Here is a 26195-nt window from a genome sequence, read left to right as displayed (position 1 = left end):
CACAGCAGGTCAAGGGGTGTCCCCTGGTGTTTGGGGGTGTCCCCAAATGTCCCCAAATGTGTCACTCACCCTCTTGTCCACCTTGACCTCGACGCCCGGCTCGGCGTAGAACTCGAAGTGCAGGGTGGTGGCACTGGGGGGGTATTTCTGGGGGGGACACGGGGGTGAGGGACAGCAGGGTCCCCTGGGTGACAGCTGAGTCCCCTCCCCCTCCCCTGAGTGACAGCAGGGTCCCCTGGGTGACAGCTGAGTCCCCTCCCCCTCCCCTGAGTGACAGCAGGGTCCCCTGGGTGACAGCAGTGTCACCTCCCTTGGAGTGACAGCAGTGTCCCCTCTCCCCTGGGTGACAGCAGTGTCCCCAGGACAGCACAGGTGACAGGAGACACCCAGGGCAGTACAGGTGATACAGGGGACGCCCATGGCAGGTGACACAAGTGAGTTCTGGGGACACCCAGGGCAGGACAGGTGACACAGGTGAGCTCTGGGGACACGCAGGGCAAGACAGGTGACACTGGGAACACTCAGGGCAGGACAGGTGACACAGGTGAGCTCTGGGGTGACACAGGTGAGCTCTGGGGTGACACAGGTGCCACAGGTGTCCCTCACCATCATGTGCAGGTCCCTGCAGCACTCAGCCAGCCCGAAGCCGTTCTCCTTCCCGCCCCAGCTCTGCACAGAGACCGGCCTCGATCAGTGACACCCCAATCCTCCCCAAAACACCCCAAATCCTCCCCAAAATATCCCAAATCCTCCCCAAAATATCCCAAATCCTCCCCAAAACATCCCAAATACTCCCCAAAACTCCCCCAAATCCTCCCCAAAACTCCCCAAAACTCCCCCAAATCCTCCCAAAACTTCCCCAAGCCTCCCAACACTCTCCCAAATCCCCCCAAATCTCCTCCAAAATTCCCCCAACCCCCCCTAAACTCCCGGAAATCTCCCCCAAAACTCTCACAAATCCCCCCCAATCCTCCTAAAACTCCTCCAAACCCTCCCCAAACTTCTCCCAAAGCCCATCCAAACTCCGAAAACCCCCACCAAACCCCCTAAATCCTCCTCAAAGACCACACGACCCCCGCAAAAATCTCCTTAACCCTCTCAAAGTCTTCTCAAACACCAAACCACCCCCCCAAACTCCCCTTAAACCCTCCGCAAACCCCCCAAAACTGCCCCAAATCCTCCCCAATCCCCCTAAAACTCCCCCAAACCCTCTCTGAATCCCCCAAATCTTCCTTGAACTCCCAACACTGCCCCCAAATCTCCCCTAAACCACCCCCAACTCCCCAATCCTTTTAAAACTCTCCCAAAACTCCCCCAAACCTCCTCAAATCCCCCCTCAAAACTGCCCCAAATCCCCTCCAATCCTTTTTAAACTCCCCCAAACCTCCCCCAAATCCCCTAAAATCCCCACCCAAAACTGCCCCAAATCCCCCCAATCCCCTTAAAACTCCCCCAAACCCTCTCCGAATCCCCCAAATCTTCCCCAAACTCCCAAAATTCCCGCGAATCCCCCCAAAACTGCCCCAAATCCCCCTAAAACTCCCCCAAATCCCTCAAATCGCTCCCAATCCCCCTCAAAACTCTCCCAAACCCTCTCCAAATCCCCCTAAAATTCCCCCAAACCCTCTCCAAATCCCCCAAATCTTCCCCAAACTCCCAAAACTCCCGTAAATCCCCCCAAAACTGCTCCAAATCCCCCCAAAATCTCCCCCAAACCCCCCAATCCTTTTTAAACTCCCTCAAACCTCTCCCAAAACTCCCCCAAATCCCCCCAACACCCCCCAAAAGCCCCCAAATCCTCCCCAAATCCCCCTAAAACTCCCCCAAACCCTCTCCAAATCCCCCATATCTTCCCCAAACTCCCGTGAATCCTCCCAAACCTCCCCCAAATCCCAACTCCCCCCGAAACCCCCCAAATCCTCCCCCAATCTCCCTAAAACTCCCCTAAACTCTCTCCAAATCCCCCAAATCTTCCCCAAACTCTCAAAACTCCCACGAATCCCCCCAAAACTCCCCCAAATCCTCCCAATCCTTTTTAAACTCCCCAAACTTCCCCAAATCCCCCCAAAACTCCCCCAAATCCTCCCCAAATCCCCCTAAAACTCCCCCAAACCCTCTCCAAATCCCCCATATCTTCCCCAAACTCCCGTGAATCCTCCCAAACCTCCTCAACTCCCCCCGAAACCCCCCAAATCCTCCCCCAATCCCCCTAAAACTCCCCCAAACCCCCCCCCCACCTCAGCCAGGTGCTGCAGGCGGGCCAGCAGGGGCCCGCGGCGCTCGGAGCCCAGGCGGGTGATGTAGTTGGAGCGTTTGCTGAACACGTAGAGCAGGTTGAGCACGGCCAGCACCACGTGCATGTCCGACGAGGCCAGCAGAGTGGTCAGGTGCTGCGGGGGGACAGAGGGGTCAGGCTTTGGGGGGCTTGGGGGAGGATTTGGGGGAGTTTGGGGGAGATTTGGAGGAGTTTTGGGGTGTTTGGGTGGGCTTTGGGGGGAATTGGGGGGGATTTCAGGGAGTTTTGGGGTGTCTGAGCGGGCTTAGGGGGATTTGAGAGGGTTTTGGGGGTGTTTGAGCGGGCTTGGGGGGGGATTGAGGGGTTTGGAGGGGATTTCAGGGAGTTTTGGGGTGTTTGAGCGGGCTTGGGAGAGAATTGGGGGGCTTGGGGGGGATTTGAGGGGGTTTTGCAGGATTTGGGGGAGTTTTGGGGTGTTTGAGTGAGCTTATGAGGGAATTGGGAGGTTTGGGGGGGGATTTGGGGGGTTTGGGAGAATTTCAGGGAGTTTTGGGGTGTTTGAGCGGGCTTGGGGGGATTTCAAAGTGTTTTGGGGAGCTTGGACAGGCTTTGGTGGGGGGTTTGGGGGAGAGTTTTAGGAAGTTCTGGGGGATTTGGTGGAGTTTTGGGAGGTTTGGGGAGGATTTCACGGAGTTTTGGGGTGTTTGGGAGGGATTTGGGGGGAACTGGGGGGTTTGGGGGGGATTTGGAGGAGTTTGGGGGTGTTTGGGTGGGCTTTGGGGGGAACTGGGGGGTTTGGGGGGGATTTGGGGGAGTTTTGGGGGCTTTGGCCAAGCTTGGGGGGGAATTTGGGGGAGTTCTGGGGGCTTTGGGGGAGTTTTGGGGGATTTGGGTAGGCTTGGGGCAGGTTTGGGGGGATTTAGAGGAGTTCTGGGGGATTTGGGGGGGATTTGGACAAGTACTGGGGCATTTGGGGAGGATTTGGGGAAGTTTTGGGGTGTTTAGGGGGATTTCATCCCACATTTGGCAGTTCTGGGGTTGGTTTTGGGACATTTTAGCCTGAAATCTGGTGGTGTTGGTGTTACCTGAGCAGATTTTACCCCAAATTTGGGGATTTGAGAACATTTTAACCCCAAATCTGGCGGTGTTGCTGTTCTCTGAGTGAATTTCATCCCAAATTTGGGGGGTCTGGGGTGGTTTTGGGGACATTTTAACCCCAAATTTGGTGGCATTGGTGTCATCTGGGTGAATTTTACTCTGAATTTGAGGGTTCTGCAGTGGTTTGGGGGTGGTCTAACCCCAAATTTGATGCTGCTCGTATTCTCTGAGGGGATTTCATCCCAAATTTGGGGGTTCTGGGGTGGTTTGGGGGACCTTTTAACCCCAAATTTGGGGTTTTGGGGACATTTTACCCCCAAATTTGAGGCTGTTGGTGTTATCTGGGTGGATTTTACCCCAAATTTGAGGGTTCTGCAGTGATTTAGGGGTGATTTAACCCCAAATGTGGGGGTTCTGAGGAGCTTTTATAGGTTTGACCCCAAATCTGAGCATTCTGCAGTGGTTATGGGATGTTTAACCCCAAATTTGAAGATGTTGATGCTCTCTGAGGGGATTTCATCCCCAATTTGAGGGTTCTGCAGTGGTTTAGGGGTGGTTTAAGCCCAAAATTGAGACTGCTGGCGTTATCTGGCCGGATTTTACCCCAAATCTGAGGGTTCTGTGGTAGTTTAGGGGTGGTTTAACCCCAGATTTGGGGGCGTTGGTGTTCTCCCAGAGGATTTAATCCCAAATTTGAGGGTTCTGCAGTGGTTTAGGGGTGATTTCACCCCAAGTTTGAAGGCTCTGTAGTATTGCAGGGGTGGTTTAACCCCAAATTTGAGGATGTTGATGCTCTCTGAGGGGATTACACCCCAAATTTGAGGGTTCTGCAGTGGTTTAGGGGTGATTTAACCCCAAACTTAAGGCTGTTGGTGTTCCCTGAGTAGATTACACCCCGAATCTGAAGGTTTTGCAGTGGTTTACAGGTAGTTTAACCCCAAATTTGAGGATGTTAATGCTCTCTGAGTGAATTTAACCCCAAATTTGAGGGCGCCGGTGCTATTTTGGCAGGATTTCACCCCAAATTTGAGAGTTCTGCAGTAGTTTAGAGATGGTTTAACCCCAAATTTGAGAGCATTGATACTCTCTGAATGAATTTCACCCCAAATTTGAGGGCAACACTGTTATTCTAGCAGGATTACACCCCAAATTTGAGGGTTCTGCAGTGGTTTAGGGATGGTTTAACTCCAGATTTGGGGGCACTGGTGTTCTCTGAGGGGATTTCACCCCAAATTTGAGGGTTCTGCAGTGGTTTAGAGATGGTTTAAGCCCAAATTTGACAGCATTGATACTCTCTGAGTGAATTTCATCCCAAATTTGAGGGCGACACTGTTATTTGAGGCTGTTGGTGTTCCCTGAGTGGATTTTACCCCAAATCTGAGGCTCTGGGCCACACAGGGGGCAGATGTGGGGCCGTGCCCACCTCGATGGAGCTGTAGAGGTGCCGGGAGAAGCTGTACTCGATGAGCAGGGCGGTGAAGTTGAGCAGGGCCAGCAGCAGGGCCTTGAGGGGCTGGCGCTCGGGCCGGTCGCAGGCCAACATCCAGCTCATGGCCTCCACCGGCCGGCCCGCCTCGGCCAGCAGCGCGTCGAAACGGTCCAGCAGGTCCACCCAGTGGTACAGCTCGCACTGGGGGGCACAGGGGGGAGTTATGGGGGTGTGGGGACAGCCTGGAGCCCCTGAGACCCCCCTGAATCCCCTGAGTCCCCTACGAACCCCACCACATCCACCCAGTGGTACAGCTCGCACTGGGGGGGCACAGGGGGGAGTTGCGGGGCTGGGGGGACAGGCTGGACCTCCTGAGACCCCCCTGAATCCCCTGGCTCCCCTAAAAACCCCACCACATCCCCCCAGAGTCCCCCACATCCACCCAGTGGTACAGCTCGCACTGAGGGGGGCACAGGGGGGAGTTGTGGGGCTGGGGGGACAGGCTGGACCACCTGAGACCCCCCTGAAACCCTCCTGAACCCCCTCACATCCATCGGTGATTTATGGGGCTGGGGACACAACCTGTCAACCCAACCCTTCAGATCCACCCAGTGGTACAGCTCGCACTGAGGGGGCACAGGGGGGATTTGTGGGGCTGGGGGAACAGCCTGGAGCCCCTTACGAGGCCCCCACGAATCCCCTGCATCCACCCAGTGAGTTGTGGGGTTGGGGAGCCCCCCTAGACCTTGCTGGTCCACCCAGGGGTACAGCTCACACTGAGGGGGGCACACAGGATGATTTATGGGGTTGGGGGGACAGGCTGAAGACCCTGAGCCCCTCCTGAAACCCCCCTGAGATCCCCCTGAGCCAGGGGGCACAGCCACGACTCCAACCCAACCCCTCACGTCCACCCAGAAGTACAGCTCACACTGAGGGAGACTACAGGGTGATTTATGGGGCTGGGGGCACAGCCTGGGCCCCCTGAGCCCCCCCCTGGACCACCTGAATCCCCTGCAACCCCCCCCCCCACATCCACCCAGGAGTACAGCTCACACTGAGGGGGTCTAGGGAGTGATTTATGGGGCTGGGGGTGATTTATGGGGCTGGGGGCACAGGCTGGACCCTCCCGAGCCCCCTCAAGTCCACTCAGTGAAATGTGGGGCTGGGGGCACAGGCTGGACCCCCTGAGCCCTTCATGGGTACAGTTTGCACTGAGGAGGGGCTAGGGGGTGATTTATGGGGCTGGGGGCACAGGCTGGACCCCCCTGAGCCCCCCAGGTACATCCCAGCCCCCCATGAACCCCCCACACCACAGAGGGACCCCCAAAACTCCAGGGAGAAACCCCAATATCCCAGCCCAACACAGGGCAAGAAAACAGATCTTTTTTTTTCCCCTTCTCCTGAGTAGCTTTGGAGGCTGAGAAGGAATTTGGGTCCTCCCTGAATGTTTGGGGGGGAAACTGAGGCAGCCCCCAAGTGTTTTGGGGTCTGTGGGGTGCTCCCCTCACTGTTTTTAGGCATATTTGGGTTCCTCTTTGGAGTTTTAGGGGTTTGAGAGACAAAATTCACACTCAAACAGCTCCTGAGTGAGGGGAAACAGGGAGGGAGAAATTAGGGAACTCCCCTGGGATCCTGGAGAGATCTGGGGTGCCCCTGACATTCCAGGGGGGCTAAAGAGAAACTGGGGACCCCCCTGGGTGTCCTGGGGAGTTTGGGGTGCTCAGTGACCCCATTTTTGGGGTTCCAAATGGGGTCACAGCCCCTCCAATCCCAACCCATGGGGAATGGGGGAACTCCTGGGGGGCTGTAGGACATTGGTGGGCCCCCTCAAATTTGGGAGAGTGTAAATAAAAACGGGGGGCACCCTCCCAACATTGAAGGTGCTGCAGAAAATTCAGAGACCCCCCCCCCAACATTCCTAAAGCATCAGAAAACTCCAGAACAGAGAGCTGAGGGCTCAGCCAAAATTGGGGAACCCCCCCCTCATTTGGGGAACACTCAGAGGTGCCCCCATCTCTTTTTGGGGGTGCCCCAGGGTGACACCCCCACAGTGGCACGGTGAATTTGGGGACAAGCTCAGCACCACCCTGACAAACCCTGGACAATCCTTTGGGAAATTCCCACGTGTCTTGGGGTCCCCCCAGGTTTTTGGGGTCTCCTCCTCATGTTTTTGCCCCTCACCCCAAGTTTAGGGTCCCCACCCAGGTTTTCGGGGTCACCCTGAAGTTTTTGGGACCCCACCCAAGTTTTTGGGGGCCCTCCCAGGTTTTGGGGTCCCCCAAGGTTTTTGGGGTCTAGCCCAGGTTTTGAGATCCCCCCCTCCCCAGATTTTTGGGGTCTCCCTCAGGTTTTTGCCTCCCAGGTTTTTGGGGGTTCCCTTTACCCTGGTTTTTAGGATCCCTCCCAGGTTTTTGAGCCTCCCCAGGTTTTTGGCGTCTCCCTCCCCCCAGGTATTTGGGGTCCCCCCCGGTTTTAGGATCCCCCTCCCCAGGGTTTTGGGGTCTCCCCCTCCCACCTTCCCAATGTTCCATGTCTTGATCTGCTGCAGTTCTGTCACCAGCTGCTCGTCACTGCAGCCCTTCAGCTTCTCGATGAGGGCCCGGCAGTCTGCGGGCTGGGGGGACACACGGGGGCTCAGCACTGTCCCCTGTGTCCCCCTGGTGTCCCCAACACCCCCCTGGTGTCCCTGACACCCTCCTGGTGTCCCCAACACCCCCCTGGTGTCCCCAAACTGCTCCTCATTCTCTTCATTCCCTCCAGACATCTCCAATTCTCCTTCCAGTGTCCCTAAACACTCCCCAAATGTCCCCAACATCCCCTTGATGTCCCCAATGCCCCCTTGATGTCCTCAACACCCTCCTCATGTCCCCAAACCCTCCCATTCCCTTCTCACACCCCCCCAAATCTCTGATTTTTCTCCTCAGGGCAACCCCCCACACTGTGGTGTCCCCAAACTCACTGCCCTGAGACTCTCTGAGTGTCCCCAACGCCCTTCTGATGCCTCCAACACCCCCTGATGTCCCCAAGCCACCAGAACTTCCCCACAATGCCCCCAAACTGCTCCTCATTCCCTTCACTCCCTCCAGACATCTCCAATTCTCCTTCCAGAGTGTTCCTAAACACTCCCCAAACGTCCCCAACACTCCCAACACCCTCCTGATGTCCCCAAGCCACCAGAACTTCCCCACAATGTCCCCAAACTGCTCCTCATTATCTTCCCAATATCTCCACCCCTCCCAAAATCTGCAACTCCCCCCCTGTGCTGTTCCCCCTGACAACCCACGTCCCCAAGCCCTCCTCGAGTGTCCCCAACCCTTCCCTGAGTGTCCCCAACCCCTCTCTGAATGTCCCCAACATCCCCGAGCGTCCCCAACCCTTCCTCGAGTGTCCCCAACCCTTCCCTGAGCGTCCCCAACCCTCCTCTGAGTGTCCCCAACTCCTGAGTGCCCCCAATCCCTCCTCGAGTGTCCCCAACCCTTCTCTGAGTGTCCCCAACCCTTCCCCGAGTGTCCCCAACCCTTCCCTGAGTGTCCCCAACCCCACTTTGAGAGTCCCCAATCCCTTCCCTGAGTGTCCCCAAGCCCTCTCCGAGTGTCCCCAACCCCTCCCCGGGTGTCCCCAAGCCCTCACCGCCTCCGTGGGGGTTTTCTTCAGTTTCGTCCGATCCACTTTCATTTTGGGGGTTCGGATCCTCGTGCTCCGCCTGCGGCCGCACGTGGGGAGGGGGCGGGGTCACACCTGAGCCACGCCCCCCCGGCGGCTCAAACCCCGCCCCTCCCGCCTGTCGCGACAGAGCCTGTCCCGACAGAGCCCCGGGGACGTGACAACCCCCCCAAAATGACTCAAAGCCCCCCCAGCGCCGCCACCGCGGGGTTCTCCCCTGTCCCCACGCTGTCCCCACACAACGCCCCCCCGTTATCGCGACACCCCCCCGCTATCCCGACACGGCCCCGCTGTCCCGACAGAGCCTCGCTGTCCCGACAGGCGCCGCGGCGGCCGCGGCCCGATGACGTCGCGGCACCGGGTGAACAATGAATGTGCAAAACCCCGCCGTGCCCGGGGGGGGTCGCCGGGAGCGTCCCCCGAACCCTTCCCCAAAAAAAATAAAACCGCCCCGCGTTTATTCCCCCTCCCTTCATTAACCCCGCGAGGAGCTGTAATTAAGGGCCGTAATTAAAGGCGGTAATTAGGGGCTGCCCCGGTGCTCCCCCCCCTCCCCGGCCCGGCCGGTTCGGTGACAGTGACGCATCACACCGGGAGGGGGGGGGAAATATTTTTGGGGTGTTCAGGTGAAAAAAAAGCTTTTTTTGCCACCCTAAAAAAAAATAAATCTTCAAGAGGGTGAGATCCCCCCTCCCCAAAATTGCCCTCCCAGCCCCCGGTTGGAATTTTGGAATTCCCGGCCCGGGAAATTCCCTTACCGGGAATCACTCCCAGTCCATCCTCGGCCCGGCCCGGTCGCTGCGAGGGGGGAAAGAACCGGGAGCTGCTGCAGATTTGGGGAAAAGGGGGAGGAGGTGAAATGTTGGGAGGTTTTAAGGGGGTCTCGTGTGATGGAGGGGGGGGATGTGATAATTAGGAATGAATTAATCCTAAAAAAATGGATCCCCCCCCTCTCAAATAACACCGTGAGGGGATCTTAATGTTGGGGAGTGACAGCCTAAAATCGTTATAAAATACAAAAAAATCAAATAGAGAAATAAAGTGTTGTGGAGGCAATGGGAGAACCCTCAAATCTTAAAGAATCTGTAAAAAAGGGGGTCCTAAGTGGCAGGAAACACGCCCTGGAGAATTGGGAAAGGGGGGGTCGCTAAAAGAGTCCCCCCCAAATGTGGGGAAAACGCTGAGGGGGACCCTGAGTGATGGACGGGCGAAGAGAAATCAGGGTGAGATCTCTAAATAATTAAAAATAAAAAAAGCACTCTTAAAATACGGGGAAAGCCTAAAGACATGAGAAAGCTAAATTAAGGCGGGGAGGCAGCCAAAGAGCCGAAATCTCGGGGGAGAGCGCCGGAGTCCCCGCGAGGAGGTGCCGTACCGGGGGAGGCCGAGGGAAAAGGGGCCGTGAGGGGAGAAAAGGAGCCCCCAAATCACCGGAGGCCGCCGGGGAATGGGGGGGGGGGGGCAGTGGGAGGGGGGGGCGCGCCCCTCATGACGGAGCCGGGCGCCGTTCCCGCCGTGCCGCGGACCCCGCAGCGGCACCGGGCCGAGCCCCCCGCCCCGCCGGCCCCGGTACCTTGAGCGGGCGGGGAGAGCGAGGGGGGGGGGTCAGAGCCCGGCCCGGGCCCGTCCCGCCGCCGCCGCCGCCGCCATCTTACACTGAGCCCCGGCCGCGGCCCGAGATCCCGCGAGAGCCGCCGCAAGTCCCGCGAGAGCGGCCGGCGGGACGGGGAGGAGGCGGCGCCGCGGGGCGAGCGGTGGGCGGGGCAACGCCGCCGGCAGCCAATGGGAAGGCGAGAGGCGCGGCGACCAAGTCTCGCGAGAGCGCGCCCGGCGGCGGGGCGGGAGTTTGGCCGAGCCTCGCGAGATTTCGTCAGGAGTATGGGGGAGGGGAGGCGGTCCCTCACGGATCCCGCCTCGTACCGGGACTGGGGGAGGGGGGGCTTAGGGCGAAGGGGGGGTAAAGCCCTGCCCGCCACAGAGCGGCTCAACCCCCCCGCTCCCCTCGCAGGCTGCGGGCCCCACGCCGTTCCCTCAAGCACCGGCACTCACCGGCACGCTGATGAGAGCGAGATCTCGCGAGGCGCTGGCGGCAGCGCGGCCCCGAAGCCTCGCGAGAGGCGCGCGGAGAGGCAGAAGCGAGAGCGGCAGCAACGGGAGAGCGGCCCCGCCGCGGGCTGTGGGGGGAGGGAGGGCGGGCGGGCGGGGGGAGCGCGGCCGCGGCCTCAGCGGCGGGAACGGCGGCGGCGCGCGCGGCTCTCGCGAGAGCGCCAGGCGGGGGGGGGGGGGGGGGGGGGGGGGGCGCAAATCTCGCGAGATTTGGGAGCGCTTGTCCTCCCTCGGCTGGAGGAGAAGATCTCGGGAGAAGCGCTGCCTGTGAGGAAAGCGCCAAGTCTCGCGAGAGCTGCCCGGCGGCGCGCTCTGTGTGTGTGAGGGGGAGTCACGTGACCCAGCCCGGGTAATTTTTCACCAATTCCGGTTTTTTTCTCTATTTTTTTTCTCCTCCTTTTTTTTTTATTCTACAAATACAAAAGAAAGGGGGCGGGGCCGCGGCCTCCGGACACGCCTACAAAACAAGGGCAGCCAATGGGAAGCGGCCCCGCCCCATCAATCAACCTGAAGACATTTGGGGAGGGGCGAAATAAACCCAGCGGGGACCAATCAAAGATGGCCCCGCCCCCCTCGCAGCTGTGCGACGGGGCTTGTCCAATCGCCTGAGCTCCTGAAGGCGGGAAATGACAAAGCCCCACCCCCAGCTCATCCACAGCCAATGGGAAGGTGGGAGTGGTGTTGGGCGGAGCCTGGATGCGGCTCCACATTTTAGGGGCGTGGTTTATCACTATGTTGATGTGGTTTGTTGTGGCCACGCCCTTTTTACCCTACATGGCAAATGGGCGTGGCTTAGACGGCGATGGGGCGTGGTCTCGGTGGGATCCGCATTGAGGGTTCAGCTTCTGATAAGCCACACCTGAGGGGGCGGGGCCTAAAACAAGCCACGCCCTTGTAGTGGACACAGCAATGTTCTTGTGGGCGTGGCCCGGCAGGCCCCGCCCCTTTCTGCAGCAGCCCCGCCCATAGTTCATTGTTCATGCTGCAGTGGGTGGGGCCTGGGAGGGTGTGGTCGGTGTGGCCGCGCCCCTGGGCGTGTCCCGGCCCCGCCCTCAGAGCAGCAGTTTCCCGTTGCGGTGAATTTTGAGGATCCGGCCCAGGCGCTGCTTGGCCGTGGCCAAACCCTTCCGGGGGCGTTTCCCTGCGGGCGGGGCGGGAATGTCAGCGGGATTGGGGGGACGGGGACTCTGAGAGCCCAAAACACACCCAGACCCCAACACCTGCCCCCAAACCTGCCCCAAAACACACCCAGACCCCCCAAACCTGCCCCAAAACACACCCAGACCCCCCAAACCTGCCCCAAAACACACCCAGACCCCAAAACCTGCCCCCAAACCTGCCCCAAAACACACCCAGACCCCCCAAACCTGCCGCAAAACACACCCAGACCATCCAGACCTTCCCCAAAACCCAGCCAGACCCCCCAAACCTGCCGCAAAACCTGTCCCAAAACACACCCAGACCCACAGAAACCACCCAAACCTGCCCCAAAGCCCACTCAGACCCACAGAAACCCGCCCTAAATCCACCCCAGAACCCCTCAGATCCAGACAAACCCCCCCCAAACTTCCCAAAAACCCCTGAAACTCCTGAAAACTTCCCCTAAAACCCCTCAGATATTCCCAAAATTCCTCAGCCCCTCCCCAAACCTGCCCAAAACCCCCTCAGCCCCTCCCCACCACCCCCAAAATCCCCTTGAACTTTCCCCAAACTTCCCCAGCCCTCCCCAAATCCCCCTACTGCACCCCCAAAACCCCCTCACCTCCCCCTGAACTGCCCCAAAACCCCCCCAAAACATCCCCAAATCCCCCTAAACTCCCCTGAACCCCCCCAAACCCCCCCAAATCCCCCTCAGCGACCCCCAAGCCCTCCCCAAATCCCACTGCAGCACCCTCAAACCCTCCCAAAACACCCCCAAATCCCTCTCAGCCCCCCAAAATCCCACTGCAGCACCCTCAAAACCCCCTCACCTCCCCTTGAAACCCCCAAACTCCCCCAAATCACCCCAAAATCCTCCCAAATTCACTTGAACCCCCCCAAACCCCCTAAACCCCCCCTGCCCTCACCGTGGCTGGGCGGGGCGGTCCCGGGGGGTCCCCGCCGTTGGTTGAGGAAGACCCCCGGGGCCATGGGGGTGGGGGCCCGGCCCGGCTGAGCCCCCTGGGGGGGTCCAGGCCCCCCGGGCCGCGCCGTGTACTCGTGGTCAGCCAGGCTGGGGGGGTACAGAGCCTCCTGGGGGGGCTCCAGGGGGGGCTCAGCCTCGGGCTCGCCCCCTCCCAGCTCCGGTTCGGGCTCGGGGTCACCCTCGGGGTCGGGTTCGGGCTCTTCTTCTTCTTCCTCCTCATCTTCCTCTTCCTCTTCTTCTTCTTCTTCCTCCTCCTCTTCCTCCTCGGGGGAGGGGGGCGAGGGGGGGCGGCGCTTGGCCGGGCCCTTCCTGCGCTGCAGCTTGCGGTGCTCCTGGGGGGGTAAACAGGGGGGTTATGGGGGGATTTGGGGGTCAGGAGAGGGTTGGGGGGCAGTTTATGGGGGTTTGAGGGGTCAGGAGAGGATTTCGGGGGGTTGGGGAGAGTTTGGGGGGTCAGGGGAGGGTTTATGGGTGTTTTCGGGGGTGTTTATGGAGGTTTGAGGGGTCAGGAGGGGATTTGGGGGATCAGGGGGGTTTGAGGAGGGTTTGGGGGGTCAGGGGGGGATTTGTGGGGGTAAGGAGGGGTTTGAGGAGGGTTTATGGGGGTTTGAGGGGTCAGGAGGGGATTTGGGGAGGGTTTGGGGGGATTTATGGGGGTTTGAGGAAGGTTTTGGGGGGGTCAGGGAGGGTTGAGGGGCAGTTTATGTGGGTTTGGGGGGCTCAGGGGAGGATTTGGAGGGGATTGGGGGTTCAAGGTGAGCTCAGGGAGAGATTTACAAGGTGTTTGGGGGATCAGGGTGGATTTGTGAGGGGGATTTGGGGGGGTCAAGAGGGGTTTGGGGAGGATTTATGGAGGTTTAAGGGGTCAGGAGGGGTTTGGGGAGGGTTTGGAGGGGGTCAAGGGGGGATTTGGGGGCAGTTTATGGGGGTTTGGGGGGTCAGAGGAGGATTTATGGGGGGGTTGGGGGGTATTCATGGAGGTTTAAGGGGTATTTATGGGGATTTGGGGGGTCAGGAGGGGTTTGGGGACGATTTATGGGGGTTTGAGGGGTCAGGAGGGAATTTGGGGAGGGCTTGGGGGGGTTAGGGGGATTTGGGGGGGTAAGGGGAGGATGTATGGACAGTTTGGGGGTATTTATGGGGGTCAGGGGGAATTTATGGGGGTTTGGGGGGGATTTACGGGGGATTTGGGGGCTCAGGAGGAGGTTTATGGGGAGATTTGGGGGGGTTTATGGGGTGTTTGAGGGGCTCTTGTGTGTCTAGGGAGGGGTTTGAGAGGGTCTCACCACCTCAACCCCCCTAAATCCTCTAAATCACCCTCCCTGAGACCCCAAACCGTCCCTCCCAGTGCTCCCAGTGCTCCCAGTTCACCTGCTGGGCCACTTTGGCACCCCCAAATCCTCCTTCACAACCCCAATCACCCCCAAAATCACCCCCAAATCCCCCTGAACCCTCCTCAAACCCCCCCTGGACTCCCCAAATCCCCCCACCCAGACCCCAAAGCACCTCCCTGACGTTCCCCCCAGTTCCCCCCAGTGCTCCCAGTTCACCTGCTGGGCCAGTTTGGCAGCAGCGGCCGCCAGCCCGGTCTCCACCGAGGCCACTCGTGTCCCCTCCCGCACCGGGCGGCTCTGCCGGGGCAGCGACGGCGTCACCCGAGCTGGGGGGACACCCCGGGGTCAGGGCATGAAACGGGGACACCCCGAAACGGGGGACACCCCGAAATCAGGGATGGGGTAAAGAGAACACCCCGAAACGGGGGACACCCCGAAATCAGGGATGGGGTAAAGGGGACACTCCGAAATCAGGGCATGAAATGGGGGACACCCCGAAACGAGGGACACCCTGAAACGGGGACACCCCGGAGTCAGGGATGGGGTAAGGGGACACCCCGAAATGGGGGATACCCGAAACCGGGGACACCCCAAAATCAGGGGCGGGGTAACAGGACACCCCGAAATGGGGGACACCCCAAAACAGGGGACACCCCAAAACAGGGGACATCTCAAAATCAGGGGTGAGGTAACGGGACACCCCGAAATGGGGGACACCCCAGAATCAGGGATGGGGTAAAGAGGGACACCCCGAAATCAGGGATGGGGTAACGGGGGACACCCCAAAACAGGGGACATCCCGAAACAGGGGACACCCCAAAAAAAGGGACACCCCAAAATCAGGGCATGAAACGGGGGACACCCCAAAACGGGGGACACCCTGAAGTCAGGGATGGGGTAAAGGGGACACCCCGAAACGGGGGACACCCCGAAGTCAGGAGTGGGGTAAGGGGACACCCCGAAACGGGGGACACTCCAAAATCAGGGCACAAATAAAGGGGGAACACCCCGAAATCAGATCTCAAAAGAGGGGACACCCCACAATCAGGGCACAAATAAAGGGGACACCCCAAAAGAGGAGACACCCCAAAATCAGGGCAGGGGTAAAGGGGGAAAACCCAAAATCCAGCATTGGGTAAAGGGGGGACACCCCAAAATCAGAGCCCCCAACAGGGGACACCCCAAAATCAGAGTCCAAAACAGGGGACACCCCAAAACAGGGGACACCCCAAAACAGGGGACACCCTGAAATTAGAGCCCAAAACAGGGGAAATCCCAAAATCCAGCATTGAGTAAAGGAGGGACACCCCAAAATCAGATCCCAAAAGAGGAGACACCCCAAAATCAGGGCACTAATAATGGGCGAGACCCCAAAATCAAACCCCAAAAAAGAAGGGAAACACCAAAATCAGACCACAAATAAAGGGTGGCACCCCAAAATCATCCCAAAAGAGGGGACACCCCAAAATCCAGAATGGGGTTAAGGGGGACACCCCAAAATCAGAGCATAAAACAGGGAACACCCCAAAATGAGGGATGGGGTAAAGAGAGGACATCCCAAAATCAGACCCCAAACAAAGGAGGAAAACATCAAAGTAAGACCTCAAATAAAGAGCGACACCCCAAAATCAGATCCCAGAAGAGGAGACACCACAAAATCCAGCATTGGGTAAAGGGAGACACCCCAAAATCAGAGCCTGAAACAGGGGACTCCCCAAAACAGGGGACACCCCAAAACCAGAGCACAAACAATGGGGGACACCCCAAAATAAGATCCCAAATAAAGGGGGGACACCCCAAAATCAGATCCCAAAAGAGGGGACACCCCAAAACCAGAGCACAAATAAAGAGCACAAATATCATCCCCAAAAAGGGCCCTCAAAAACCACCCAGACCCCCCAAAACCCCCAAATTTCCCTCCAAAACCCCCAAATTTTCCCCCAAAACCCTCAAATTTCCCCCCAAACCTTTGGGGCTCCAGGGGGCGTCGTCTGTCACCTTCTTCTTTTTGGGGAGAGATTTGAGGGCGGGATCGTCCTCGTCTGACTCCAGCGAGGGATAAACTGGGGGGCACAAAAATTGGGGTTCAGGGGGGTCTGGGGGGAAAATTGGGGTTCAGGGGGGCCCTGAGGGATTGGGGGACACAAAAATTGGGGTTCAGGGGGGTCTGAAGGGTTAGAGAACATGAAAATTGGGATTCAAGGGTGTCTGGGGTGGAAAATTGGGGTTCAGGGGGAGCCTGGAGACAAGGAGGGAGGAAAATTTGGGGTTCAGGGGGGTCTTGGGGGTCTGGGGGCAGGAAATTTGGGTTCAGGGGGGTCTGGGGGAGGAAAATCGGGGTTCAGGGGGACCCTGAGGGGTTGGGGCACACAAAAATTGGGGTTCAGGGGGGCCTGAGGGAGGGGGAAGAAAAATTGGGGTTCAGGGAGGTCCTGAAGGATTACAGGACATGAAAATCGGGGTTCAGGGAGGTCCTGAGGCAGAAAATTTGGGGTTCAGGGGGGTCCTGAGGGGTTGAGGGGAAGGAAATTGGGGTTCAGAGGGTTCCTTAGTCAGAAAAATTTGGGTTCAGGGGGTTCCTGGGGGGAGGAGGAAGGAAAACTGGGATTCAGGGGGGCCTGAAGAGGAAATTTTGGGGTTCAGGAGGGTCCTGGGAGGAAAATTTGGGTTCAGGGGGGTCCTGAAGGATTAGAGGACATGAAAATTGGGGTTCGGGTGTCCTGGGAGGAAAATTGGGGTTCAGGGGGGTCCTGAGGTAGAAAAATTTGGGTTCAGGGGGAGCCTGGAGACAGAGAGGGAGAAAAATTTGGGTTCAGGGGGGTCTGGGGGATGAAAATCGGGGTTCAGGGGGATCCTGAGTGGTTGAAGGCAGAAAATTTTGGGCTCAGGGGTGTCTGGGAGGAAATTTGGGGGGTCCTAAGGGAGGGGGAAAAGGAAATTTGGGGTTCAGGGGAGTCCTGAGGGGTTGGGGGACACGATAATTTGGGTTCAGGGAGGGCCTGGGAGGAAAATTTGGGTTTAGGGGGGTCTGGGGGATGAAAATTGGGGTTCAGGAGGGTCCTGAGGGAGGAAAATTGGGGTTCAGGGGGGTCCTGAGGGGTTATGGGGCACAAAAATTTGGGTTCAAGGGGGTCTGGGGTGGAAAATTTGGGGTTCAGGGGGGTCTGAGGGAAGAAAATTTGGGTTCAGGGGGATCTGGGGGATGAAAATCAGGGTTCAGAGGGGTCCTGAATGGTGAGAGAACATGAAAATTGGGGTTCGGGGGGGCTGGAGTGGAAAATTTGGGGTTCAGGGGGGTCTGGGGGAGGAAAATCGGGGTTCAGGAGGATTCCATCATGACCTGGGGGTGGTTTAGGGGAATTTTGGGGGTGTTTTGGGGGTATTTTTGGGGATTTTTTGGCTATTTTGGGGGGTATTTTTGGTGTGGTTTTGGGGGGAATTTTTGGGCTTTTTGGGGGGGATTTGGAGGGTATTTTTGGGGGTATTTTGGGGTATTTTTGGTGTGATTTGGGGGTATTTTGGGAGGTTTTTTTGGTATGTTTTAGGTATTTTGGGGGCTATTTTTGGAGAGGATTTATTAGATATTTTGAGGGGTGGATTTTTTTTGTATTTTGGGGGTATTTTTGGCCAACTTTTGGGCACCAAAATCACTGTACTCAGCATCCTTGAAGCAGGAGATTCTGGGGTCATTTTTGGGGTATTTTTGGGGTATTTTGAGGGGTTTTGGGGTATATTTTATGTATTTTGGGGTTATTTTGGGGATATATTTTAGGCTATTTTTGGGCTATTTTGGGGGGTGTTTTTTTGTATTTTGGGGTATTTTTGGGCACCAAACTCACTTTATTCAGAATCCTTCAACCAGATTGTTTTGGGGGCGTTTTGGGTTATTTTTGGGGCTATTTTGGGTGGGTTTTTTTTACGTATTTTAGGGATATTTTGGGGTATTTCGAGCTATTTTGGGGGGTTTGTTTTGGCTATTTTAGGGGTATTTTTGGCTTATTTTGGGTTTGTTTTTTTGTGGTTTTTTTTTTTTTTTTTTTGGGAATATTTTTGGGCTATTTTAGGGCAGTTTTTGGGCACCAAATTCACTGTACTCAGCATCTTTGAAGCAGAGCGTTTTGAGGTTATTTTGGGGTATTTTTTGGCTGTTTTTAGAGTGTTTTGGGCGTAAATTTTGAGGTATTTTGGGGAATATTTTTTAGATATTTTGGGGCTATTTTGGGGCTATTTTGGGGGTGGGTTTTTTTGTATTTTCGGGTATTTTGGGGGTATTTTTGGCCACCTTTTGGCACCAAACTCACTGTACTCAGCATCCCTGAAGGGATATTTTTAGGTTATTTCTGGGCTATTTTTTGTCTATTTTTGGGCTATTTTTTGAGTATTTTTGGGGGTATTTGGGGGCCTTTTTTGGGTATGTTTTAGGTATTTGGGGGTTATTTTTGAGATATATTTTAGGCTATATTTGGGCTATTTTTTTAGTGTTTTGGGGATACATTTTGGGCTATTTTTGGGCAGATTTTTGGCACCAAGCTCACTATACTCAGCATCCTTGAGGCAGAATGTTTCGAGGTTATTTTTGAGTTATTTTTGGGGTATTTTTGAGGTATTTGGGGATTTTGGGGGGTATTTTTTGGGTATTTTGGGGGTGGTTTTGGTATATATTTTGGTTTATTTCAAAAGTGGTTTTTTTTGTATTTTGGGGGCATTTTGGTCTATTTTTGGGCTGTTTTGGGGCTACTTTGGGGGACTTTTTTTTGGGGGGTATTTTTTGCCTATTTCGGGAGTGATTTGAGATTATTTTTGGGATATTTTGGGGGTGTTTTTTGGATATATTTTAGGGTATTTTGGGCTATTTTAGGGGGTATTTTTTTGGGTATTTTTTTCCTATTTTGGGAGTGATTTGAGATTATTTTTGGGGTGTTTTTCTTTTTATATTTTGGTCCATTTTTTGGAGCTCAAACTCACTATATTCAGCATCCTTGAGGCAGAGTGTTTTGAGGTTATTTTTGGGGGATTTTGAGGGTTTTTTGGGGTATTTTTGAGGTTATTTTTGGGGTATTTCGGGGTATTTCAGAAAGGGTTTTTTTTTGTATTTGGGGGTATTTTTGGGCTTTTTTGGTGGGTATTTTTTGCACATTTTGGGCTATTTTGGGGGGCATTTTTTTCGTATTTTGGGCCATTTTGGGGGATATTTTTGAGGATATTTTGGGATATATTCTGGGGTATTTCTGGCCCATTTTTGAGCACCAAAACTCACTATATTCAGCATCCTTGAGGGGATGCTTTTAGGTTATTTCTGGGCTATTTATTGTCTCTTTGTGGGTTATTTTCTGTGTATTTTTGGGGTACTTTTTGGGGGGTGATTTTTTTGTATTTGGGGCTATTTTGGGGCTATTTCAGGGGGCATTTTTGGGGGTATTTTTTGGCTATTTTGGAAGTGATTTGAGGTTATTTTGGGGTGATTTTGAGGGTATTTCGGGGGTATTTTTTGGGTATTTTGGGGGTGGTTTTGGGATGTATTTCTTGGGTATTCCAGAAGTTTTGTTTTTTTGGTTGTTTTTTTTGTTTTGTTTTGTTTTGTTTTTGGTTTTTTTTTTTTTTTTTGTATTTTGGGGGTATTTTGGGGTATTTTTGGGATATTTTTGGGCTTTTTTTTTCTGTTGTATTTTGGTGTATTTTGGACTATTTTTGGGCTATTTCTGGGGGCATGGTTGGAGGTATTTTTTGGTTGTTTTGGGAGTGATTTGAGATTATTTGGGGGGTATTTTGGGATATTTTGGCCTATTTTGGTCTATTTTTGGTCTATTTTAGGGGTAATATTTTGGGGTATTTTTTGCCTATTTCGGGAGCGATTCGAGGATATTTTTGGGGTGTTTTATTTTGATTTTTTGGGGCTCAAACTCACTATACTCAGCATCCTTGAGGCAGAGTGTTTAGAGGTTATTTTTGGGGGGATTTTGGGGGTATTTTGGGGTATTTCAGAAGGGGGTTTTTTGTATTTTGGGGGTATTTTTGGGCTTTTTGGGGATATTTTTTGTGTATTTTGGGGGATATTTTTGGGGCTATTTTGGGGGCATTTTTTGCGTATTTGGGGCTATTTTGGGGGGCTTTTTTTTCGTGTTTTGGGGGATATTTTGGGGCTATTTTTGGGGGTATATTTTTCGTATTTTGAGCCATTTCGGGGGATATTTTTGGGGCTATTTTGGGGCACATTTTGGGCTATTTCTGGCCCATTTTTGAGCACCAACACTCACTATACTCGGCGTCCTTGAAGCAGGCCCCCAGGCTGTCCTGCTCGTCCAGGCTGCCCTCGGCCTCGCTGTCGGTGCTCCGGGGGGCCGGGGGGGCTCGCCGGGGACCCCCAGACCCTCCTGGGCCCCCCCTGTCGCCCCCTGCGCCCCCTCCCCACCAATTGGGGGGTCCCAGGGGGGTCCCTGCGGGGAGGTTGGCCATGCACAGCATCCCCTGGATGGCCTCACGTGTGCTGGGGGAGGCTGGGGCCTCGCTGGAGGGGGAAAAAGGGGGAAAAATGGTGAAAAATGGGGGAAATTTGAGGTTTGGGGAGGTCATGGCACGTTTGGGATTCTCAAATTGAGAAGGGAAAGCCCCAAAAAGGAGGTGGAGAGGGGAAAAAGTGAGCCCGGCCACGAAAGTGGATCCCAAAACTACTCAGGATCATAAATAAGCCCAAAACTCAACCCGTGTACCCAAATAACCAAAAAAAACACCCCAAAACTTAACCCATGATCCCAAATAACCCCCCAAACCCAACCCAGGACCCCAAATAACCCCCGAAACCCAACACAGGGCCCTCAAATGCAACCCATGATCTCAAATAACCCCAAAAACCCAACCCAGGATCCCAAATAACCCAGCTCAGGACCCCAAATAACCCCCAGGGACCCCCAAAACCCAACCCAGAACCCCAAAACCCAACCCAGACCCCAAATAACCCAACCCAGGACCCCAAATAACCCCCAGGGCTCCCAAAACCCAACTCAGGACCCTTAATAACCCAACCAAGGACCCCCAAATAACCCCAAAACCCAACCTGTGACCCCAAATAACCCCCAGGAACCCCCAAAACCCAACTCAGGACCCCCAAACCCAACCCAGGACCCCAAATAACCCAACCCAGACCCCAAATAACCCCAAAACCCAACCCAGGATCCCAAAAACCTCCCAGGGACACCCCCAAGATCCAACCAGGACCCCAAAACCCAACTCAGGACCCCCAAACCCAACCCAGGACCCCAAATAACCCCAAAAAGACCCTAATAACCCCCAAAACCCAACCTGTGACCCCAAATAACCATCAAGAACTCCCAAAACCCAACCCAGGACCCCAAATAGTCCCCAAGGACACCCCAACACCCAACCTCAGCCCCAAAACTGCACCCCCAGACCCCTCCAGGCCCCCCCCGAGCCCCCCAGGGGCCCCCAAAACCCAACCCAGAACCACAAAACTCAACCCAGGCTCCAAATAACCCAACCCAGGTTCCCCAAAACCCAACCCATGACCCCAAATAGCCCCCAGGGACCCCCCTGAGCCCCCCAGGCCCCCCCAGACCTGAGCTGGGGGTACTCGGAGCCCCCCACTTGCCGACTGGCCTTGAGCAGGTCCAGGATCCCGGCGCTGCCCCCGGCGCCGCCCTCGTCCTCCTCGTCTGTGGTGTAATCCTCCTGGGGGGGAAATAACCCAAAATTATCCCAAAATACCCCTAAATAACCCCAAAATTATCCTCCTCGTCCTCCTCGTCCGTGGTGTAATCCTCCTGGGGGGGAAATCACCCAAAAATAACCCTAAGTTACCCTAAAATAACCCAAAATTATCCCCCTCGTCCTCCTCGTCTGTGGTGTAATCCTCCTGGGGGGGGAAAAAATGACCCAAAAATCACCCTAAATTACCCTAAAATAAGCCAAAAATACCCCCAGTCCATGGTGTAATCCTCCTGGGGGGAAAAGAGCCCAAAATATCCCAAAAATACCCCAAAATTAACCCCAAAATTATCCCCCTCGTCCTCCTCGTCTGTGGTGTAATCCTCCTGGGGGGGAAATGACCCAAAAATAACCAAAATTGCCCCAAAATAACCCCAAAATAATCCCCCTTGTCCTCCTCAACCGTGTAATCCTCCTGGGGGGCAAACATAACTCAAAAATAGCCAAAATAGCCCCAAACCAGCCCACAATATCCCCAAACCATCCTAAAATGTCCCAAAACCACCATGAAGTCCCCAAAATCCCCCCAGAGCCTCCCAAATCCCAATGAACCCCCCCCCAAAACCCCCAAGAATCTCCCCCAAAACCCCAAGAAATGGCCCCAAAATCCCCATGAACCCCACAAAAACCCCAATGAACCCCCAAAAGCCCCCCGAGCCTCCCCAAACCCCAATGAGCCCCCCCAGAACGCCCCAAAACCCCAATAAATCCCCCTCAAATCCCCCCAGAGCCCCCCCAAACCCCCATGAACCCCACAAAAACCCCAATGAGCCCCCAAAAGCCCCCCCCAAACCCCCATGAACCCCACAAAAACCCCAATAAATGCCCCTCAAACCCCCCCAAGCCCCCCCAAAGCCCCATGAACCCCACAAAAACCTCAGTGAACCCCCAAAAGCCCCCCAAGCCCCCCAAACCCACCTCGATGTCGAAGTCGACCTCCCCCGGCTCCCGCACCCGGTTGGGATCCGAGCAGGGCTTGGCCCGGGGCAGCTTCCGGGGGAGCCCTGGGACCCCAAAATGGCAGTCAGGGACCCCAAAATGGGAATCATGGACCCCAAAATGGGACTGGACTTGGGGGGACCCTAAAAATGGGAATCAGGGACCCCAGAAGGGGATTGGATTGGGGAGACCCCGAAACGAGAAAGAGGGACCCCAAAAATGGGATTGGATTGGGGGGACCCCAAAAACGGGAATGAGGGACCCTAAAAATGGGAAAAAGAGACCCCAAAGTGGGAAGGAGGGACCCCAAAAATGGGACTGGATTCGGGGGGACCCCAAAAACGGGAATGAGGGACCCTGAAAATGGGAACAAGAGACCCCAAAATGGAAATGAGGGACCCCCAAAATGGGATTGGATTGGGGAGACCCCGAAACGGGAATGAGGGACCCCAAAATGAGAATGAGGGACCCCAAAATGGGATTGGATTGGGGAGACCCCAAAAATGGGGATCAGGGACCCCGAAAACAGGAAGGAGGGACCCCAAAGATGGGAATGAGGGACCCCAAAAATGAGATTGGGTTTGGGGGGACCCCAAAAACAGGAATGAGAGACCCCAAAACGGGACTGAGGAACCCCAAAAATGGGAATCAGGACCCCAAAAATGGGATTGGATTGGGGGGACCCCAAAAATGGGAATGAGGGACCCCGAAAATGGGGACACCCCAAAAACTGGATTGGGGACTGGATTTATTTGGGGTGTTTTTGGGGCTGTTTTGGGGGTGTTTTGGGGATTATTTTGGGGTGTTTTTGGGGTGCCCACGGGGCAGGCAGGGCAGCATTTTTGGGGTATTTTGAAGTCAAGATCGGGGTTGTTTTGGGGCTGTTTTTGGGGTTGTTTTGGGATATTTTGGGGATGTTTTGGGGCGGTTTTTGGGGTATTTATAGGGTGATTTTAGGGTGTTTTTGGGTACCCATGGGGTAGGCAGTGCAGCATTTTTGGGGTATTTTGAAGTCAAGATCGGGGTTGTCTTGGGGCTGTTTTTGGGGTTGTTTTGGGCTATTTTGGGGTTGGATTTGGGGTTACTTTGGGGATATTTTTGGGGTGTTTTGGAGTCAAGTTTGGGATATTTTTGGGGTCTTCTGGGGTCAGGTTTGGGATTATTTTGGGGATGTTTTGGGGCGGGTTTTGGGGTATTTATAGGGTGATTTTGGGGTGTTTTTGGGGTGATTTTGGGGGTACTCATGGGGCAGGTGGTGCAGCGTTTTTGGAGTGTTTTGGCGTCGGGTTTGGGGATGTATTTGGGATGTTTTTGAGGAGGTTTTAGGGTAGTTTTGGGGCTGTTTTGGGGATGTTTTGGGGCTGGTTTTGCAGGTATTCTGGGGATGTTTTGGGGGTATTTTTTGGGTATTTATGGGGTGATTTTGGGGTGTTTTGGGGTACCCACGGGGCAGGCGGCGCGGGCCCCTCCGCGGGGGGGTCTCGTCGATCTGCAGCTCCTCCTCCGAGTCCAGGTCCAGGGGGGAGCTGGGGGGGGAGCAGGGGGGGGATGGGGGCGGCCGGGACCCCCAAAGACCCCCGGGGCGGCTGCGGCGGGGCCTGCGGGGGAGGGGCATCAGGGCACCCCAAAACCCGGCCCTGACCCCAAAAAATCCATCCTGGGACCCCAAAACCCGGCCCTGACCCCAAAAAATCCATCCTGGGACCCCAAAACCCGGCCCTCACCCCAAAAAATCTATCCTGCGACACGCAAAACCTAGCCCTGACCCCAAAAAATCCATCCTGGACCCCAAAACCTGGCCCTCACCCCAAAAAATCCATCCTGGGACCCCAAAACCTGGCCCTCACCCCAAAAAATCTATCCTGCGACACGCAAAACCCGGCCCTGACCCCAAAAATTCTATCCTGGGACACCCAAAACCCAGCCCTGACCCCCCTAAATCCATCCTGGAGCCCAAAATCCAGCCCTGACCCCAAAAAATCCATCCTGGGACACCCAAAACCTGGCCCTGACCCCCCAGAATCCATCCCGGACCCCAAAACCTGCCCCTGACCCCAAAAAATTCATACCTGACCCCCCCCCAAAATCCATCTTGGATTCCTCCAAAACGCCCCCCCCCCCCAAACCTCCCTGAGACCCCGAAATTCTCTCTGGGACACCCCAAACCCTCCTCAGTGCCCCCCGAATCCCTTCCCAGGCCCCCCCAAACCCCACTGGGACCCCCCAAAATTCTCTCTAGGACCCCCCCAGTGCCCCCCCCAAATCCCTCCCAGTGCCCCCCAGACCTTTCTGGGACCCCCCAAATTCCCTCCAGTGCCCCCCAAGTCCCTCCCAGCCCCCCAAATCCCATTGGGACCCCCCAAAAATTCTCTCTGCAACCCCTAAACTCCCCCCTGTGCACCCCAAAACCCTTCTGGGACTCCCCCAAATCCTTCCCAGCCCCCCAGACCCCATTGGGATCCCCCAAATTCTCTCTGGGACCCTCCCCAAACCCCCCCAGCCCTCACCGAGCCCCTCCATTGGCCAGCAGGATTTGGGGGTCCCCCTCAGAGTCGGGGTCCGTCTCCTCCGGGCTGGAACTGGGGGGGTCAACCTGGGGGGGGGGGGCTGAGATTGAGGGGGGGACCCCAAATCCACCCCAGTCCTTCCCAGTCCCTCCCAGTTCCTCCCACTGCCCCCCCAGTCCATTCCAGTTTCCCCCCAGTTCCTCCCAGTCCCTCCCAGTTCCCCCCAATCCCTCCCCAATCCCTCCCAGTTCCTCCCCAGTTCATCCCAGTCCCTCCCAGTTCCCCCCAGTCCCTCCCCAATCCCTCCCAGTTCCCCCCAATCTCCTCCCAGTCCCTCCCAGTCCCTCCCCAATCCTTTCCAGTCCCTCCAGTTCCCCCCAGTCCCCCTCACCTCCTCATCCTCCTCCTGGGGTCCCTGGGGGGGGTTTGGGGTCCCGCCCTCGTCGTTGTTTCGAGTGTTCTGGGGGGGTTTTCGGGGTCCCCCCTTTTTGGGGACCCCCCAGGGGGGCCCGAAGGGGGTCCCCGACATCCCCGTGCTCTGCTGGAACAGCTCCTGTGGGCGGGTTACAGTCCCCAGTATGGACCAGTATGGACCAGTATGGACCAGTAACACTGAGACCTCCTCAATCCCCCTCCCCCAGTCACTCCCAGTGCCCCCCAGTAATCCCAGTAACCCCGAAACTTCCTCAATACCCTCCCAGTGCCCCCCAGTCCCCCCCAGTTACCCTGAAACTTCCTCAAAACCTCTCCCAGTGCCCCTCCCAGTAATTCCCAGCTGCCCCAGTCCCTCCCAGTAACCCCTGAAACCTTCTCAATATCCCCCCAGTGGCTCCCAGTAACCCCCCAGTGCCCCCCAATCATTCCCACTCACTCCCAGTTCCTCCCAGTAACCCCAAAACCCTCTCAAAACCCCTCCCCAGCTCCCAAGTAACTCCCAGTAACCTCAAAACCTCTCCCAGTGCCCCCCAGTTCCTCCCAGTGCCCCCCAGTAACTCCCAGTCCCTCCAAGTAATCCTGAAACCTTCTCAATACCCCTCCA

The 26195-nt window shown here is 55.9% G+C and overlaps 2 protein-coding genes across 3 annotated transcripts in view; both read right to left on the bottom strand.

The window, feature by feature from the left end:
- LOC310921198 (E3 ubiquitin-protein ligase HUWE1-like) overlaps positions 1 to 10053 on the bottom strand; it is a gene marked incomplete at its 3' end in the record, with an annotated part of 39358 nt that extends 29305 nt beyond the window's left edge. Inside the window, exons 1-8 of the mRNA XM_083881307.1 lie at positions 10000 to 10053; positions 9185 to 9252; positions 8394 to 8466; positions 7279 to 7377; positions 4758 to 4964; positions 2238 to 2390; positions 607 to 669; positions 70 to 147 (exon numbers count right to left, since the gene is read on the bottom strand). Of these exons, the coding sequence (XP_083737433.1) occupies positions 70 to 147; positions 607 to 669; positions 2238 to 2390; positions 4758 to 4964; positions 7279 to 7377; positions 8394 to 8438 (645 nt within the window). The 5' untranslated portion in view covers positions 8439 to 8466; positions 9185 to 9252; positions 10000 to 10053. The remainder of the gene's footprint in view (positions 1 to 69; positions 148 to 606; positions 670 to 2237; positions 2391 to 4757; positions 4965 to 7278; positions 7378 to 8393; positions 8467 to 9184; positions 9253 to 9999) is intronic.
- Positions 10054 to 10727: 674 nt separating this feature from the next.
- Positions 10728 to 26195, bottom strand: part of PHF8 (PHD finger protein 8) — a 30124-nt gene continuing 14656 nt past the window's right edge. Inside the window, exons 12-21 of one of the 2 annotated variants that reach the window (XM_083881372.1) lie at positions 25548 to 25709; positions 25157 to 25242; positions 24096 to 24175; positions 22629 to 22714; positions 21562 to 21674; positions 20246 to 20496; positions 15959 to 16054; positions 14208 to 14317; positions 12599 to 12989; positions 10728 to 11673 (exon numbers count right to left, since the gene is read on the bottom strand). In XM_083881372.1, coding sequence (XP_083737498.1) covers positions 11585 to 11673; positions 12599 to 12989; positions 14208 to 14317; positions 15959 to 16054; positions 20246 to 20496; positions 21562 to 21674; positions 22629 to 22714; positions 24096 to 24175; positions 25157 to 25242; positions 25548 to 25709 — 1464 coding nt within the window. In that variant the 3' untranslated portion in view covers positions 10728 to 11584. The remainder of the gene's footprint in view (positions 11674 to 12598; positions 12990 to 14207; positions 14318 to 15958; positions 16055 to 20245; positions 20497 to 21561; positions 21675 to 22628; positions 22715 to 24095; positions 24176 to 25156; positions 25243 to 25547; positions 25710 to 26195) is intronic. The other variant, XM_083881373.1, reaches the window with a different exon arrangement.

The sequence above is a fragment of the Zosterops lateralis genome (assembly GCF_965231275.1).
Source record: "Zosterops lateralis genome assembly, chromosome: 33".
Classification (NCBI taxonomy): domain Eukaryota; kingdom Metazoa; phylum Chordata; class Aves; order Passeriformes; family Zosteropidae; genus Zosterops; species Zosterops lateralis.
Note: the sequence above shows the minus strand (reverse complement) of the source record. Positions and strands in the feature narration are given on the sequence as shown.